Genomic DNA, 19353 nt, shown 5'->3' with positions numbered 1-19353 from the left:
ACTAAAACCGTTAACTTTTCGTTTTTTAAAGTTTGTATATACTGTAAAATATGCACTCGCGCAATCGCGCAGATCAAGATATAGTATTAATTGAGAAGCATTACAACATTTTTTCTAGTCACGTGTCATCATTAGAATAATTCTTAAAAAATTTAGAGAAATATGTTGGTCCATCTAAACATATAATAAGCTTTTTATTAAAACTAACCAAAAATTTATTATGAATGTTTTCCATTATTTTCTAAAATAAAAATTACAGAATTGCTTAATGTGACTAAAGTATATATGACAATTAATGATTTTGAATAATAAAGATTTGATAAAAGTTAGTGTATCTTCTATAATATTTGTTTAATTTGAAATATTAAAATAAATTAAACAAATATATTAACCATATAATAAAAATTTAGATTTTTCTGTATATGTTATATTTTGAATTTTTTTAAAAGGATGATAAATTAATAAAACTGTTAAAAGTATGACATTCAAATTTTGCGATCCATGGTTTAAAAATATTTTTATAACAAGATACAAATGATTACAAAATTATATAAGCAGAAAGTCTCATTTAATAAGTATTAATATTAAAAGATATATATTATTTTAAATTAAACTATATACCATATAAAAATACATAAATATTTTAATTTTAAAATTTACTTTCAAAATTTTTTTTGATGAAAGTTTTGAACAGATATTGACAACTTAATTTTTTTTTAAAAATAAAAATTACTAAACTATTAATCTCAGCAAGAAAATTTTTTTATTAATAATTTAATGTTTTTCCTATAACATATACAAATGATAAAAAAAATTATATGAGTAGAAATATCATTTAATAAATATTAATATTAAAAATAAACTATATATATGTTGATATCATTTAAATTTAGTTATATACAATATCAAATAGAAAAAAAATTTTGTTTGGATTAATAAATTTATTTATATGTTCACACTAATTTAATTATATATGTCATCGTTACTGATTTTTTAAATTTTTCAATATATATTTATTATTTTATGATATGAAAAAACATATAATATATAAAATAATTTATGTATATAATGTTCATACCGCGCAAGACGCGGATCTTAACCTAGTATTAAATTAAATATATTGGTTGTTCTAATTATTAAGTATAATGTTAATTTATTATCGTATTTTAATATAGGTTTACTATTTTCGTAACATGCACGTTTAGTCAGAGACAAGAAAATCCGTAGCAAGCAAAGAAAGATCCAGCGTTCGTGGGAAATCAAGAATGACATAAATAATCTTACATGTGAATTTAAAGTTTAAGCATCATAAAAGAAACGATGAAAAAAACTTCTCCATATCAAAAAACTTTATGAAAATTATATGTACCTACAGTTCGACGTGCATGCCAATGATAATCCAGTTTTTTTTTTTGGCATCAATGATAATCCAGTTAAATACGACGATTTATCTAAGTATAGCTTGTTGTTCTCAAACAAGCAACTTGAGAGTGAAATTGAAGCTAGTCGTTCCTTGATTCAATCAGATAAAGAGCAACATCAAATACCGCACGGCAAAGAGTCTGTGCAAGAAAAGGTTTGTCTTTATCCGTTTCACTTCTCTTTAGCTGCTTTGATTCTCAAGAAACTTACATTAACCATAGTTATCTGAAAACCACCCACTCTTAGCTTCACATATGCCTTCATAGTATGATCTAATAATGATATGACTATCTCTATTTATGGCAGAAAATTCTCTCACAAGAAAATAAGATTCAGAGGCTTAATGACCAGGTCCAAGATCTAAGGAGGCAGTTGGTTCAATGCAGGAATGAAAATCATGTTGAGTTGATGGAGCTAGTAACTGAGCTTAATCAGCTGCCACTAAGTGGTGTCTAGTTCCATTTTACAGGTACATTGTTAGCACACTTTCCACATGTGTTTTATTTCTTTCCTATTAAAAACATATGTTAAATCATGCTTCAAGACTGAGACATCAGGGGCTGCTAGCTGGACTGGGATGGACTATCAAAAATTCAAGAGAAACTCAGAGATTTTCAAGCTCCACTGACTTTGTTATGTCACCACTTATGGCAGAAGGTTTAGCGATGAGGGAAGCGATTAAGAAGAGTAAGGAACTGGGGATCCGGCAACTAAGATGCGAATCAGACTCCTCACAGCTGATCAAAGCACTCAATTCATCTACTGAGCCTTTGGAGATTTATGGGATAATCTCAGATATATTAGAATAGATGCTAGCTCTTTTGATTTTATTTCTTTCTGTTGGATTCCTCGAGAGAGGAATGTTGATGCTGATTTCTTAGCTAAGGTGGCCTTACGCCATGTAACAAGTGAGTTAACAGTTAAACGTTTATTTTTAATCAGTGAAGTTCCGTTCCAAAAAAAAAATCATGCTTCAAGAATTACCTATTTGATGGCTAGAATCAATTGCCAACTAATTTGATGCACTATGAGATATTGATCTTAATGGATATGATTAAGACAGAATATGGCAGCATGGTTTCTAGATTACTATCTGGTCCAGGGTTATCAAAATGAATTTTCCATATGAATATTATTGCTATTTGATCAGACCTCGACCTTTTACCTTAGAGATTTCAATAGATTTGGACATTGGAGAATTTGGTTTTTCCCCCGGGAACACTGTTAATAGGTAGTTGAGAACTTGTACATAGTCTGGCTAGAGATATTATAAAGGGAAGAACGAATTTGTTAGAAGATGAAACGTTTCTCCTAAGTATATCCATGTCGAAGTTCAGTGGACATTTTACATATAAACCTTCATGAACACATTATGTAGTGTCTCTCTCTGAATATCTCTCAGTAGATATAGGTAAGTAGTTGCAATATCCTTCTGAAACTTGTTTAGAAGCGTATATGTTTTTTGACTGGGGGACCCCCATAGCTATCTCTGCAAAAAGCTGGTTTTATAGTTGATTGGCAATTTTTTTTACTCTACTGAATCCTAAGTACTGTATTCTGAATCACATTTTTTGTGTGTGTGCAGATAGAAGCTTTCTCTCACACACTTCACAGGCTTCAAATGTTAATCAAGATTCTTTAATCAACTTAATACCCCAAAAGCCTTGTCTATAAACACTGCACTTGAAATTTCTGTGTACTTTGAAGGAGAAATCACAGAAGAGTGGTCCTTATAGTAGTACTCTACATCAACTATGTATAGCTAAGAATGCTATTGGAATCTTTGGGGTGTAATTCTACTCTCTCTATCCCTCTCTCCTCTTTGGCTTTCTTGTATCATTACACTGAAAGCGTTGGACTAATGGGTAATTTGGACATTTATGGGAAGACCAGAGTCTGCAAAAAATAGGACACACACACACACTCTAAAACAAATATCTTGAAATTGTAGATACTGAGTAATTTGTAGTCTTAATGTAAATGCTAAAAAGAAAAAAAATTGCTACGTAGCAAGCAGCGAAAGATCCAGCGTTTGAGGGAAAATCAAGAAAGACAATAATAAATCTTACGTGTGAATTTAAGGTTTAAACATAAACGATGAGAAAAACTTTTCCATATCAAACTATTCATGAAAATTAATGTACCTATATATAGCTTATTGTTCTCAAACAATTTGCTTTATGTTGAACCCTAGAAAAACATAGTGTTAAATACGGGATGAGCTCTTCAATGATTGCAAAGGGAAAACATTGCATTAATTTAGGTTAACATATGCAAACAAAGACACAAGTTTAAGACACAACAAGAAACAAAAAAAAAACAAAAAACAAGAAACATGACCAAAACAACAAAAACTAGAAAAATGAAACGAGAATGCAAAGACACAACAACAACAACTTTATTCCAAGACACATTAATTTTATTATTCGACGGCTAGCTGCTTCATTAGGCATCGTCCGCACCACCAGACTTGCTGCTCTCTCCTTCACAGGTCTTCATCTCATCCTCTTTATCAGATGGATCCTTGATCCACTTATCCATCAAATAGACACTTCCCCCCTGTATCATTGGGAATCCAGGTGCCATTGGGATCTCACCACAAAGAGTTCGGAACTTCTTAATTGCATATGACTTTAACTTCTCAGTCTCGGTTTGAGAAAGGTCACCAAGCATTCTACCATTTTGGATCTGGAGCATGAGATGATCCATCTCCAACTCCTCGACAGCCAACTTCAGTTTTGGTGTTTCCATGGCTGTCGCTTTTAGTTCTATCTTTTATTTGTGATGTTGAAATATAGTCATGCACTTGTAATCTTATATATACAGATAGTTGAGAGGAAGAGTCAAGAACACAAAATGGACAACGTTAGGAATGTATTCAATTACCATTAATTTTCAACATATTTCATATTGTAGTATGGTAAATAATAATTTGACTGTAATATTTTGGTAATTGTTCAATTACCATTAATTTTGAATATATCTCAAATTAGTAGTCTAGGAATAAAAAGGTTGACTAGACTATATATTTTGTTGTGGTAGTATATTAAATATATTTGTGGTTCTAATTATTAAGTCTAATGTTTATTTATTATCGTATTTTAGTATAGGTTTACTATTTTCATAACACCCACGTTTAGTCAGAGACAAGAAAATCCGTAGCAAGCTACGAAAGATCCAGCATTCGAGGGAAATCAAGAATGACAATAAATAAATGTACGTGTGAATTTAAAGTTTAAACATCATAAAATAAACGATGAAGAAAACTTCTCCACATCAACTTTATGAAAATAAATGTACCTATAGTTTGACGTGCATGCCAATGATAATCCAGTTAAATATGACGATTTATCTAAGTATAGCTTGTTGTTTCCAAACGAGCAACTTGAGACTGAAATTGAAGCTAGTCGTTCCTTGATTCAGTCAGATAAAGAGCAACATCATATACCCAGTGCCGGCCCTGGATGGAAGCGGGCCAAGCACTTGCTTCCGGCCGCTAAATATTAAGTATTATTTCGGCCGAGTTTTGTCAGAATTCTCTTCAGCCAATCTGGTTATTGTACACATGTTTGCTTAAAGAAGTCAAGAGTTCGAATCTTACTCTCTCTCCGTTACAAGTCTTTTATAGTTAATAGGCCAATTAATTTTTTTTTTTGCTTTCAGCCCCCATATATATATCTAGGACCGGCTCTGCATATACCACACGGCAAAGAGTCTGTGCAAGAAAAGGTTTGTCTTTATCCGTTTACTTTTTTTTTTGAATGAATGTTAAATTTATTCATCATAAAAACCTATTTTACAATCAATGCATCGTTTGTGTGGAAAAAAAATAGAAACTAGGAAACTATTACAAACTCGCAAACCTATTTTAAATTTATCTGATTCACTTCTCTTTAGTTGCTTTGATTCTTAAGAAACTTACATTAACCATAGTTATCTGAAAACCACCCGCTCTTAGTTTCACATATGCCTTCATAGTATGATCTAATAATGATATGACTATCTCTATTTATGGCAGAAAATTCTCTCACAAGAAAATAAGATTCAGAGGTTTAATGAGCAGGTCCAAGATCTAAGGAGGCAGTTGGGTCAATGCAGGAATGAAAATCAGGTTGAGTTGACGGAGCTAGTAACTGAGCTTGATCAGCTGCCACTAAGTTGTGTCTAGTCCATTTTTACAGGTACATTGTTTTTCCCTAGCACATGTTCCACATGTGGTTTATTTCTTTCCAGTTAAAAACATATGTTAAATCATTATGCTTCAAGACTGAGACATCAGGAGCTGCTGGACTGGGATGGACTAACAAAACTTCAAGAGAAACTCAGAGATTTTCAAGCTCCACTAACTTTGTTATGTCACCACTTATGGCAGAAGGTTTAGCGATGAGTGAAGCGATTAGGAAAAGTAAGGAACTGGGGATCCGGCGACTAAGATGCGAATCAGACTCCTCACAGCTGATCAAAGCACTCAATTCATATCTACTGAGCCTCTGGAGATTTGTGGGATAATCTCAGATATTAGAATAGATGCTAGCTCTTTTGATGCTATTTCTTTCTGTTGGATTCCTCGAGAGAGGAATGTTAATGCTGATTTCTTAGCTAAGGAGGCCTTACGCCATGTAACGACTAATTTAATCAGTTAGACGTTTGTTTTTAATCAATGAAGTTGCTTTCCAAAAAAAAAATCATGCTTCAAGAATTACCTATTTGATGGCTAGAATCAATTGCCAACTAATTTGATGCATGATATATGGTGTTTTTAATACCATTATATGTGTGCTTTGAGTTAATTCTCAGTTCTAATTCGTGCTTAATTGATATCATTCCAAGTTTGGAGCAGGTGAAAGAGCAAAGAAGAGAGCTTAATGAAGTCAGATGTCATTTTGGAGAATTTGATGCGGAACAGCCAGTTAGATCAACCCAAAGGTTGTTCACGAAGAGAACACGCGTCTGACTGTTCCCAATCATTAAGGAAACTTCCCATTCTGGACGTTGCCCTAGATTTCATTCTCTTATCTTTTTGCCACCGGCGCCTCCATATAAAAAGGCTTATGCTATCATTTCTTTGGGGGACGCTAGTTTTACAAGAGACTGAGAACTATTTTGGATTGAGCAACTTGTAAGGGAGAAGGCTTCATCTCTCATTCTGACGAGAAGATTATCCTGAACCCTTGTCTTTCTACTTTATTTTATATGCAGTATTATTCAGAAACCATGTATGTGTCATCCTGCTTTATGATTGAATAGTCGGCTAAGCTTGATTAGGGTTGTAGGGTGTTAGTCGCATGAGCTGAACACGAATAAGTGATCTTAACTGTTCTTCATTCATATTGTTCTTACTGCTTGCATTGAATTGATCACTTAATGTTCGATCTCTAGTTTAATCACCTAGCTAACCGCTTAGGAGATAAATTGACATATATTGAATGAGCTTCATATCCCTAGTCAGCGAGAGTAGATATTAGGGTATTAAGTGAACTAATCGGATCTGATCTCTAAGGCTTGCTATCGCGTCTTGTTCCAAGTGAGAGCTTAGGACTCAAGACCGATCAGCAAAGGGAGCAAGTCCACGATAGTGGATTGTTCTAGCCGAGTGATCCGAGTTCTAGACTGCACCTCATTGCACTTGAATAGTTGTTCGGTTCCGCATTGACACCGGATGAATAACCCTAAGCCGGCTTTCATTTAAATCGAATTTGAATCTTTAGGTATTCTAGTTACTTGCGTCACAATTGTTTTAAAAACCCCACTTGTTTCTCAGCTTAATATTGAACTCATAAGAGTAAAGAGTAAACTGGTTCTCTGGATTGAATCTCAAATATTACAATTACCACTGTTAACTTGACAGTAGCAAGGATTCATTTTTAGTGTATCAATGCACTGTGAGTTATTGATCTTATTGGATATGATTGACACAATATGGCAGCATGGTTTCTAAATTAATATCTGGTCCAGGGTTATCAAAATGGAATTTCCATATGAATATCATACCTATTGATCAGAGCCACATGCATACTTTTTTCTTGAGTGCTTGCTTGCTGTCTCGACCTTTTACCTTAGAGATTTCAATAGATTTGGACATTGGAGAATTTGGTTTTTCCCCCGGGAACACTGTTAGAGGTAGTTGAAAACTTGTACATAGTCTGGCTAGAGATATTATAAAGGGAAGAACGAATTTGCTAGAAGATGAAACGTTTCTCCTAAGTATATCCATGTCGAAGTTCAGTGGACACTTTACATATAAACCTTCATGAACACATTATGTAGTGTCTGTCTCTGAATATCTCTCAGTAGATATAGGTAAGTAGTTGCAATATCCTTCTGAAACTTGTTTAGAAGCGTATTTTTTTTTTGACTGGGGAACCCCCATAGCTTTCTCTGCATAAAGGTTTTACAGTAGAAGGGCATTTTTTTCACCCTACTGAATCCTCATGAGTACTGTATTCTGAATTACATTTTTGGTGTGTGCAGATTGAAGCTTTCTCTCACACACTTCACAGGCTTCAAATGTTAATCAAGATTCTTTAATCAACCTAATACCCGAAAAGCCTTGTTTATACTGCACTTGGAAGTTCTGTGTACTTTGAATGAGAAATCAAAGAAGAGTGGTCCTTATAGTAGTACTTGTAAGAAAAAACTGAAAATTCATGCCCGCACGGTGGGTTGGTGAGACATTTCATACCCGTACATTATAGATGAGCTTAAACATTCCTCCACTTGAACAAAATTTGAATTAAATGCCTAAACATGTAAGTCGTTGATGATAGATGCCTTGACTTTAACACCGTTAATATGATTGATGCCTGGACTGATGAGTAAGCAAACCTTATGTGCTACGACGTCGTTTTGGGCGGTAAACAACAAAAGCAAAGCTAAGAAAACGTCTGTCCTCACCACTGCTTCTGTTTCCTTTGCCGGAGGGCGGAGGCGACAACGTGTTCATTGTTCCTTCCTCCTATCATTTGATAAAAGAACAAAAATTTCCTCTTGAGCTCTCACGGTCAAGTGGAGAAAACAATAATAATCCCCAAACTGCAAGGTCTACGTTTGATTGTGTCATTGGTATCGGAACAGTGAAGTCGTCGTTCGCCAGTAAAGGTAACAGAGGCTGTTGTGACGACTGACTTAAAGACGTTTTTTTTTTGGCATTTTGACAGCATATTAACGGTGTTAAAGTCAAGGCATCTATCATCAACGACTTACATAGTTTAGTCATTTAATTCAAATTTTGTTCAAGTGGAGGAATGTTTAAGCTCGTCTATAATGTACGGGTATGAAATGTCTCACCAACCCACAGTGAGGGCATGAATTTTCAGTTTTCCCGTACTCTACATCAAGTATGTATAGGCTAAGAATGATATTGGAATCTTTGAGGGTGTAATTCTACTCTCCCTATCTTTCTCCTCTTTGGTTTCGTTTATCATTACACAGAAAGCGTTGGACTAACGGGTGAAGTCAATAACTTGGACAGTACACACACACTGAAACATATCTCTTGAAATTGTAGTTACTGAGTAATTTGTAGGCTTCATATAAATGCTAAAAAAAAAAATTGCTACGTAAAAAGCAATGAAAGATCCAGCGTTCGAGGAAAATCAAGAAAGACAATAATTAATCTTACGAGTGAATTTAAGGTTTAAGCATCAGAAATTAAACGATGAGGAAACCTTCTCCATATCAAACTATTCATGAAAATTAATGTACCTATAGTTTGACATGCATGCCACTGATAATCTCAGTTAAATATGATGCTTTATCAAAATATATCTTATTCTTAAACAATTTGCTTTATGTTGAACCCTAGAAAACATAGTGTTAAATACGGGATGAGCTCTTCAATGATTTAAAGGGAAAACATTGCATTAATTTAGGTTAACATATGCAAACGAAGACGCAACAAGAAACAAAAACAAAAACAAAAAACAAGAAACATGACCAAAGCAACAAAAACTAGAAATATGAAACGAGAATGCAAAGACGCAACAATAACAACTTTATCCAAGACACATTAATTTTATTATTCGACGGCTAGCTGCTTCATTAGGCATTGTCCGCACCATCAGACTCGCTGCTCTCTCCATCAGAGGTCTCCATGTCCTCATCATCGTCATTCAAGAACCCCTCATCCTCAAGAAATGGCTCGACACTCGTATTCGGATGTTGCGTACGTAACTCTCTATCCAAACACGTAATTTTCTTACTTGCATATGACTTTAACTTCTCAACCTCGGTCTGAGAAAGATCAGCAAGCATTCTACCATTTTGGATTTGGAGCATGAGATGATCCATCTCCAACTCCTCGACAGCCTTCCGAGAATACTCTAGTCTCTTCTCTATCTTTTTGATATTGGTCTCGATGTATGACTCCGGATCGTACGCGTTCTCGTTCCTCTCGGTTTCCGATAATGCGTTAAAGCGGTCGATGAGAGATTGAGCCTTCTCCTGAGATGGCCACACCACCAGCTTACCATCATCACGGTTAAAAAAGGTCAAACAAGCACTCGCACCAGACAATATGGTTAGTTCTTCAGCCTTTTTCATCAATCCTTTCATCCTCCGCTGGCAAGTAGCTTGTCTTTTCTTTCGATCCTTGATCAAAGCAAACTTCAGTTTTGGTGCCATGGCCGTCGCTTTTAGTTCTATCTTTTATTTGTGGTGTGGAAATATAGACATGCACTTGTAATCTTATATAGAGAGTTGAGAGGAAGAGATAAGAACACAAAATGGACTACTTTGGGAATGTATTCAGTTAACATTAATTTTCAACATACTTCATATAGCAGTATGGTAAATAATAATTTGACTGTACTATTTTGGTAATTGTTCAGTGACCATTATAATTTTGAATATATCTCAAATTAGTAGTCTAGGATTAAAAAGTTTGGGAATGTATACAATTACCATTAATCTTCAACATATTTCATATAGTAGTATGGTAAATAATAATTGGACTGTACGATTTTGGTAATTGTTCAGTGACAATTAATTTTGAATATATCTCAAATTATTAGTCTAGGATTAAAAAGTTTGACTTAGACTATTTTGTTGTGGTAGAATATTAAAAAAATTGGTTGTTACTTGTTCCAATTATTAAGTCTAATACTCACTCTCCTGAAAGTAAGATTTTCTAGAATATGCACGGTTATTAAAAATTTAATAAATGTTTATAATTTAATTTATTTTTTACTTTATCATACCCTTTCCAATAATTTTCCACCAATGAAATTTAATCAATTCAACATCTTTGTGGAATATAGAAAATATAGAAAATCTATCTTTGTGAAACAAGAAAAAAATCTAAAACATCTTACTTTCAGGAACGGATGTAGTAATGTTTATCTATTATCGTATTTTAGCATAGGTTTACAATTTTAATAACACGCAAGTTTAGTCAAAGACAAGAAAATAATATGCTATGTAGCAAGCAACGAAAGATCCAGCGTTCGAGGGAAATCAAGAAAGACAATCAATAATCTTACATGTGAATTTAAAGTCTAAGCATCATAAAAGAAACGATGAAGAAAACTTCTCCATATCAAACCATTCATGAAAATTAATGTACCTATAGTTTGACGTGCATGCCAATGATACTCTCAGTTAATTAAATATGATGCTTTATCTAAATATAGCTTATTGTTCTCAGACAATTTGCTTTATGTTGAACCCTAGAAAAACATCTTATATATTAAAATAGAAGTCATGACTTTTTTCATGTGTAATTTTCTTTTAATTTGGATCATCACTTAAAAATCTTATTAAATGTATTTTATTAAGACTAATAATACATAGAATTTTTAAAATACTTTAATCATAATATCTTTTGATATGTTTTCATTTTAAATACAAATATATTTATTTTAAAATTCTAACAAATCTGTTTTAAAATATTTTTACAAGATTTTCATTTTCGAAATTATATTTAAATATTTTCACTAATTTCGAAATTAGTTGAAATATTATTATACATTAATAAATTCAGTAATCGTTTATAAAATGAAAAATAAAAAATTATGTAATATTTTATATATTATATAATCATAATTAATCATATTAAAATAAAATTATTATATTGAGTTAAATATAATAAAATTGTATTAAATTTTTTAAATTTATATATTTTATTTTCGTAAGTATAAAATATTTATGTTCAAAAATAAAATATAATATGTTGGTAAGATGGTTAACATTAACAAATTATATAATACATGTATAAATATTAAGATGTATTTCTTTAAAGCTTATAATATAAAATCTTTGTAACTACTTTAATCATAATATATTTTCACTTTAAATATAATATATATTATATATTATATTTTAAAAATTCTAATAAATCTGTGTAAAAATATTTTAACAATAATTTAATGTATTTTAAGTTATCGTTTATAAAATGAAAAATAAATAAATTATATCATATTTTATCTACTTTATGGTCATGATCATGTTAAAATACAATTATTATACTTAAATAAATATGATAAAAGTATATTCAATTGATAAATTTATAAATTTTATTTTCATAAATATAAATTATTTATTTTTAAAATATAATATGATGATAGAACGGCTTAAAATTAGCAAACCATATAATACTTATCTAAAAATTAACATATCTTAAGCTTTTGTATATATAATAATATATTATCTAAAATGAATAAGCATAAAAAATATTAGTAAAAAGAAATACAGCTTTGAAACACGAGTCAGAATTTAGCATAAATTAATACAAATAATTTTCAAATATGTTTTCTCGTAAATATATTTTTTTCTTAATAACTAAATGCAAATACAATAAGATAAATATATAATAAGAAGTGAAAATACATACGGTTTTAAAAAATTGATTAATTATAACATGCAAATTATAAAATTATTATATTTGAAATAGTTATATAAACATTTAAGTATATGATTAACGTTAAAAATATATACCACTAATGTTTAAAAACAATAATTTATGTATAGAAAAGTGAAAACAAACATCCGCGCGGTTGCGCGGATCAAAATAGTGCAGTGTTAAATACGAGAGAATAAGCTCTTTAAATTGCTAAGGGAAAACTTTGCATTATTTAGGTTAACATGCAAACAAAGACACGAGTTTAAGACACAACAAGAAACATGACCGAAGCTTGACTAAAACAACAAAAACTAGATATATGAAATGAACATGCAAAGACACAAGAACAGCTTTATTTCATGACACATTAATTTTACTATCGGACGGCTGCTTCATTAGGCATCGTCCGCACCACCAGATTTGCTGCTCTCTCCTTCGTAGGTTTTCATCTCATCATCGTCATCGTCTGGTTCCATGTTTCGCTTTCCCGTTGGGCGGAAAGAATGTCCCCCTTCAGGTGCAACATCGGAAGCCTTTGGGATATCATCCCCAAGAATTGGCTCGGTTTGAGAAAGGTGATCAAGGCTACGACCATTTTCGATTTGGAACATGATCTGAGACTCCAACTCCTTATTTACCTTCCGAATATGATCTAGTTCCTTCTCCTTCTTTTCGATTTCGGTCTTGAGGTATGACACTAGATCCTCAAGTTTTCTTTCCATGGCAGTCGCTTTTAGTTAATTCTTTCTTTTATTTGTGATGTTAAAATATAGACATGCAATTGTAATCTTATATAGGATGGGATAAGGACACAAACTGAAGTTTCTGAGATGTAGTGTTTGAACTACTGTTAAGTGTTTGTTAACTACTAGCATATGTACCTACCTTTAAAGTCCAAATCACCGAGAATGGTTGCTAACAAAGATTGGCCAACCAACAATTAAAGCTCACTTTCCACACTGTGGTTAAATTCTTTGCAGATTAAAATCTCAAATGTTACGTGCGTGTACGACCTTTTGGTTAAATCCTTAACGGCGTTACATGAAAACATTTTGGTTGGCAATTGGGATTTTAGGGGTTATAAGACTTCAAGAGGAAAAGTTGGGGTTTGTTTATATATATAGGGTTAATTTGGAGGATTACTTAAATAAAATAAATTTTACTTTTAGGGTTTATATTTATATCGCAAAGCCTTTGTCTATTTTCCATCGGAGTTTGTCGCCTAACATGGAGACGGAAGGATCTGAGTTAAGAGGAAAGATAATCATATCTATTTGCACATGCACTGAAAGGAGATCAATAGAATATCACACATTTGTCTCTCTATCTCTGTTTATCTAGTTTTTCCACCAGGTTAAATTGATGTACATGACTTAGTTAAGATAGTCTAAGTCCTGTAAGAACAAACACATACATATCGGTTTTGTGACTCAAGACGATGTTCTCTTTCCTCATCTTACCGTGAAAGAAACACTAACCTACACTGCTCGTTTGCGTGTACCTAGGACTCTTACAAGGGAGCAGAAGGAGCAACGAGCTATTGAAGTTATCCAAGGGTTGGGTTTGGAGAGGTATGTTTCATCTTCTAGAGGTTTCAGAACAAACCAAATGAAAGTAGGTCTTCTTATAACGACTTGGAGCGTTTGTTACAGGTGCCAAGACACTATGATTGGACATATACATAAAAACATGATATGCATCCGCTTCCGGGTTCTTATATCTAACATCTATGTAATCGGGATACAAATACCTTCAAGAACACATAGTGTCTCGCTTGAAAATCTCTCAGTAGATATAGGTAAGTAGTTGCAAAATCCTTCTTAAACTTGTTTAGGAGCACTTCTCAAGCACTTCACAAGCTTCAAATGTTAATCAAGATTCTTTAATCAACCTAATACCAAAGCATCTTATCTAAACACTGCACTTGAAAGTTTTGTACTTTGAAGGAGAAATCAAAGAAGAGTGGTCCTTATAGAGGTACTACATCAAGTATGTATAGCTAAGAATGCTATTGGAATCTTGGGGGTGTAATTCTACTCTCTCTATCTCTCTCCTATTTGGTTTCTTTTATCATGACACTGAAAGCTTTGGAGTTATGGGTGGAGTCAATAACTTGGACATTTATGTGAAGACCAGAGTCTGCAAAAATAGGACACACGCAACCAAAAAAACTCTTGAAATTGTAGTTACTGAGTAATTTGTGCCCAAAACCAAATACTAACTTTTAGTATTTTTCAAATAACAAATATCATTCCAATAAGAAATTTTTTCAAGTCGATTGCAACTCAGTGAAGTTTAGCATTTTACAAAACCTGAGGAATTATAAATCTTAGATGGATATCAGTTGACTACACCATTTTAATGGCGTCGGTAGCTCCTCCTAGAACTCAAATGTGTTGGTTATAAAAATATATAGACCAAGATGAGTTTAATGCCTCTTTCTCCTCAGCTAAGACGTGGAGTCACCTGAGAGAGAAGAGATGTTCAGTAACCTGGAGGAAGCTCACTTGGTTTTCTCAGGCATTACATCGCCATGCTTTCATGGTATGGCTTGCTTTCAGAAATCGCTTCTCTACAGGAGATCAAATGAGGAACTGGGGTATAGAGCAGTGTTGTGTGCTGTGTGGAGAGAAGAATGAAACAAGGGATCACTTGTATTTTGCATGTCCCTACTCGTTTACTGTCTGGCTGCAAACTGCAGGAAAGCTATTCGGAAATGCCATATCTCCTGACTGGAATGATACTGTCGTGTCCTTGCTGCAGCCTGCACGGAGTCGGCTTGATACTGTGCTAGGAAGGATGGTGTTTCAGATGGTTCTCTACTCTATCTAGAGAGAACGAAATTCAAGAAGGCATGGAGGTGTGTGGGTCACAACGGAGAAGATCTCTAGAAGCATTGACAAGCAAATTAGGAATCGGATAACATCTCTACGTTACGCTTGGGACCATCCACTGAAGGAGTTGATGGGACGATGGTTTGAAGTCAATTGAATTCAATTTGGCAAGAAGTCACTCATTCTTTGTTCATTCCTAATAGACTAGATTACATGCCCTTCTACTTGTAAATGTGCTAGTTTGATCAATAAATTTGATATTCAATCAAAAAAAATTACTATATCAACTTTCGTCACATCTTTTTGACTTTTGATTATTTAAGAGTTTTGGTGATTTACACCACATGAAATGGATCCGTTGTTATCGTTTATATCTTTATGATCCTCGCTGACCCATTATCCACGCATCGTTATTTATGTACTTCCATATGCATGAATTGTCAAGATATGGTGTTCAATCCTCATTATATATTTATTAACATCTCACGTTTTATTGAATATTGAAAATATCTTTGCTTTTTGGTATATAGAGGCCATATGTATTAACATAAACTCCAAAATTCTTTTCTAGAAACATATGCTATGCAAATGAACAAAATTCACTGGGGCACTCTTAAGTTTGGTCATGGATTCATTGTTCTATACAAAATGACTTCATACTTGAAATTGTTTTGGTGAGATCACGTTGGCTTTTTTACTTATTGTGTGACGCGAGGAATAACTAACTATATAATCAGAGCCGGTCATAGAATTTGAGAGGCTGGATGCAAAAAAAAAAAAAAGTGGCCACTTTTTTAAGAAAAAAAGAATAGAAAGAAAAAAACAAAGGGGGAATTGTTTCCACTGGGTGTCGACCTATTGTTCTGATGAAAATGTGAACAAGAATTAACAACTAGGCTAAAGAAAATATTTACGAAATCTGGCCGAATGTACTTAATAAAACACGCGGCCGCAAGCGGGTGCTTCATTGGCTTCATGCAAGGGCCGGCACTGTATATAATATAACCAAAAAGTAACAACCATATAACTAAACTCTAAAGTCAGCATAAGTGTTTGTAAATGCGCCCACGTCCTTGACACTTAACATGAATGCTATTAATTTCTACAAGTCAACTAAACAATTTTTATATATCCAGCTCCTAATGAACGAGATCTCATTGTGTGAATAGATGGGAGATGAGAAACGATAAAGTAAACGTGCTAAACTTTATTTTCCTTTCTGTGTGTTTTAGTTACCTTTCAACACATATTTTGGAGAAAATCTGTTTGTAAGAAAATAAAATAACCGACTTTGAATTATAAAGTGTTTGGCTATAAGGTTAGTGTGATCATGTTCAATTACTCAGCGGTGTGATATATGTGTAGAAACCAGTTTGTTAGGAAGTTTATTTTGTTTGGTTATTGTGTTGAAAGATACGATCTTCATATAATGGTATGATCGTTGATACATGTGGTTTCAAGTTGCACATTGATTGGTGCAATTAAGGGTACCCAATTTATTGAGAGGAGACGAATTGTTAATGCTCGCTTTGCTATATTTTGCAAGCTCGCTTCTATTAAACCAAAAACAACAACAACATCTGACTAAGACTAGTCATAGTTAGTGGTTGGAATTACTATTGGAGCCATGTATATATGTGTGAGTTGTAATAACACGAAAAATATGAAAATCTGAAAATAAAAAGCTGAGTAAGAAAAAGAAGTCCTTAACATTCACTTCACAGTCCTACATATCCAAAGATTATATATGTATCATGTTATAGATTAAGACTGTTGCCTTACTATATATACTAGAATGTACTACTTTTCAGATGTGTTATTAACTTATTATTATTAGAACTGTACAAGGAAGAAACGTATTTGAAGCTTTTTTATTATGCTTAGTCAGATTATTTTCTGGTCAAAACAGAATGATAAAGAAAATGGGACCAAAGAAAGAAAAGAGAAGTAGATTTACGAGGAAGAAGGTAAAGCTACTACTAAGAAAATGGATTGGTCCCACCCAAATCCTCAACGCAGATTCATTTCTCTGCTTATCTCACACGCTCTAAGTTCCTATAACGCATTTTTCTTTTAGTGGATCCAAAACGATGTTAATTAACTTCATTACTACAGAAATAGTTTTAATGGTTTCTTAACTTTACTTCCCTTGTAAGGTATGTCATTAATAAACAGCCCAAGATTCACCGCATATCATCTAAAGACTGAAGACTAGCACAACATCCACACACATAACATTTTTTTTTTTTGGACAAAACACATAACATATATGTTATTCATAAACAACTACGAAACTTGAGGACCAAACATTGGACCCACTTGAAATGCTTCATGGGGTTTATAGTTTACTCATCTCTCACACATCCTCAAATGATCCTTGTCCCCAAGATTTAAACAAGCGAATTATGTAGTTTTTTTGTTGATATTTTTGAAAATAGTAATGGGTAGTTTTGGAATTGGGAAAATTATTATTTTGTCTCCCTCTCATAAAACGTTTAATAAAACTAAATGCCAGTAGGGTGGTTCAATTTATATACAGTATTTGCCTGTATTTGGGTTCTCTGTACCAATTCTGATGTGTTGCCATTTAATTTTGTTTGCGTTTCTTTAATTTCAATTTAATTCCTTTGACTGTACATTTTTTTACTTCAGAAGTTATGATTTTTTTCTCAATTTTTATTATAGACATCTAATTCAAGTTGGTTGTCATTTAATTTCTTGGTTCCATATATTAACTCCTATGAAGAAAATAAAATAAATAATGATGGCCTGTTGAGTATTTAATTTGATTTCTGTGTATTAGCCATTAAACGCCTCTCTTGTTCTTTTCCTCCTCTATTTAATAAGCAATGAATTGGGTTCCTGCAAATATCTACTTATTTTCTTGTGTATTTATTAATTACATATTTAAAATAAAAATTACTGGTTTAAAGTTGAAAAGTAACTTAAATTCGATACTCTTGAGGCAAAATTAAAGCAATTAACCGTCTGATATCATCTACTAGTAATAGTATACTCCAATTCAGTCTTTATGATTCTCTCTCTCACTCAATTAAATTAAGCCTTAATGAAAAATCTATCTATCTCTCCCTCTTTAAATCTTCTCTGTGTTCTTTCTTGTATATAAAGACCTAAGCTGAACCAACCCAACCACCAGTTAGAAGAGAGACTCTTTGTGATTGCAAGTACCAAAAGTCTTTGAGATCACAGGAAACTCTCCTTCTCAATCCGCAGGTTTCAAGGTATTTTTCCTCCGACCAAACTCACTTTAACTTGATCTCTTCTTGTCTGAACCAAATTTTTTTTATCCAATTCAACGCAGAAGATGAGTCGTCGAAGTCCAAAGCTTGACCTTAAGCTGAACCTCTCGCCTCCTACGTCAAGCCGAAGGAGGATGGTTCGATCTCCAAGCCGCTCCGCCACGACTTCACCGACCTCACCCCCAAGCTCATGCGTCTCTTCGGAGATGAACCAGGACGAGTCGTCTGTGAGATACTCGTCTAGTCCAGAGACAACCTCGATGGTTCTTGTTGGGTGTCCTCGTTGTCTCATGTACGTTATGCTCTCAGAAGACGATCCTAAATGCCCTAAATGCCAAAGCACCGTTCTTCTTGATTTCAACCATGAAAACGCCTCAAACGCCAACGCACGCACTCCAGGCGCTGGTTCCTCTGGTCGCAAGACTCGGAGGAACTGAAAAGACCAGTAAAGCCCTCTAAAAATCCTTGTTATTTTTATTTATTTTTATTTTCTTGCGAATGTAGCTGTTGTTTATGAGAGTAGTGCTAATCACGCTCCACCTTTTAAAACCCTTAGAAGAAGGTAGGGAGATGAAACTAGGGTTTCCCTATTCACAAAACTTTCATATCAAAAGGGTGGAGCGCGAATAGCACTAACTTTTCTTTTCTTCCTTAACATTTTTCTACCATTTGAGTTCTCTAATGGAAGAAGAATTTCTATGTATGTGAAACATGTGTCATTGTCTCCCTATCTCTTCTCCTGAGTTCTTATAAATCATCTTCTTATATTTGATACGCTGTTTCTAGGATGTGTCTAAAAGCAAGTATCTAGGTTCTTTCAGATACTCTGTTTCCTGTATGTATAAGAAAATTAGACGTTTTGTGTGTGTTGACTATGAGAAAAAGTAGACATTCTTAGCGTAGCAGATAGATTGCTTACACATCACGAAAAAGAAGATAAAAATAATTGACTTGTGAAAGATGTAGTAGATTGATCCTGATCCCCAGAAAAAGCTGAAGA

General features: G+C 33.3%; 1 protein-coding gene across 2 annotated transcripts; it reads left to right on the top strand.

Moving 5' to 3' along the window:
- The first annotated feature begins 18129 nt into the window (after positions 1–18129).
- Positions 18130–19120, top strand: LOC106385597 (protein GL2-INTERACTING REPRESSOR 1). 2 transcript variants are annotated; one of them, XM_048767234.1, is made up of 2 exons: positions 18130–18335; positions 18419–19120. In XM_048767234.1, the coding sequence occupies exon 2, from the start codon at positions 18419–18421 to the stop codon at positions 18788–18790; it is 372 nt and encodes a 123-aa protein (XP_048623191.1). In that variant the 5' UTR covers positions 18130–18335; the 3' UTR covers positions 18791–19120. The 2 variants fall into 2 exon arrangements, with proteins under 2 accessions (XP_048623191.1, XP_013680963.1); XM_013825509.3 differs by having other exon boundaries at positions 18145–18335; positions 18416–19120.
- Positions 19121–19353: the final 233 nt, after the last annotated feature.

This window comes from Brassica napus, chromosome C9, assembly GCF_020379485.1.
Source record: "Brassica napus cultivar Da-Ae chromosome C9, Da-Ae, whole genome shotgun sequence".
Lineage (NCBI taxonomy): Eukaryota > Viridiplantae > Streptophyta > Magnoliopsida > Brassicales > Brassicaceae > Brassica > Brassica napus.
The sequence above is the reverse complement of the archived record's forward strand: the minus strand, read 5'-3'. Positions and strand labels throughout refer to the sequence as shown.

Excerpts from the sequence above, each read along its gene's own strand:
- LOC106385597 (XM_048767234.1), top strand. The coding sequence starts at position 18,419 with ATGAGTCGTCGAAGTCCAAAGCTTGACCTTAAGCTGAACCTCTCGCCT.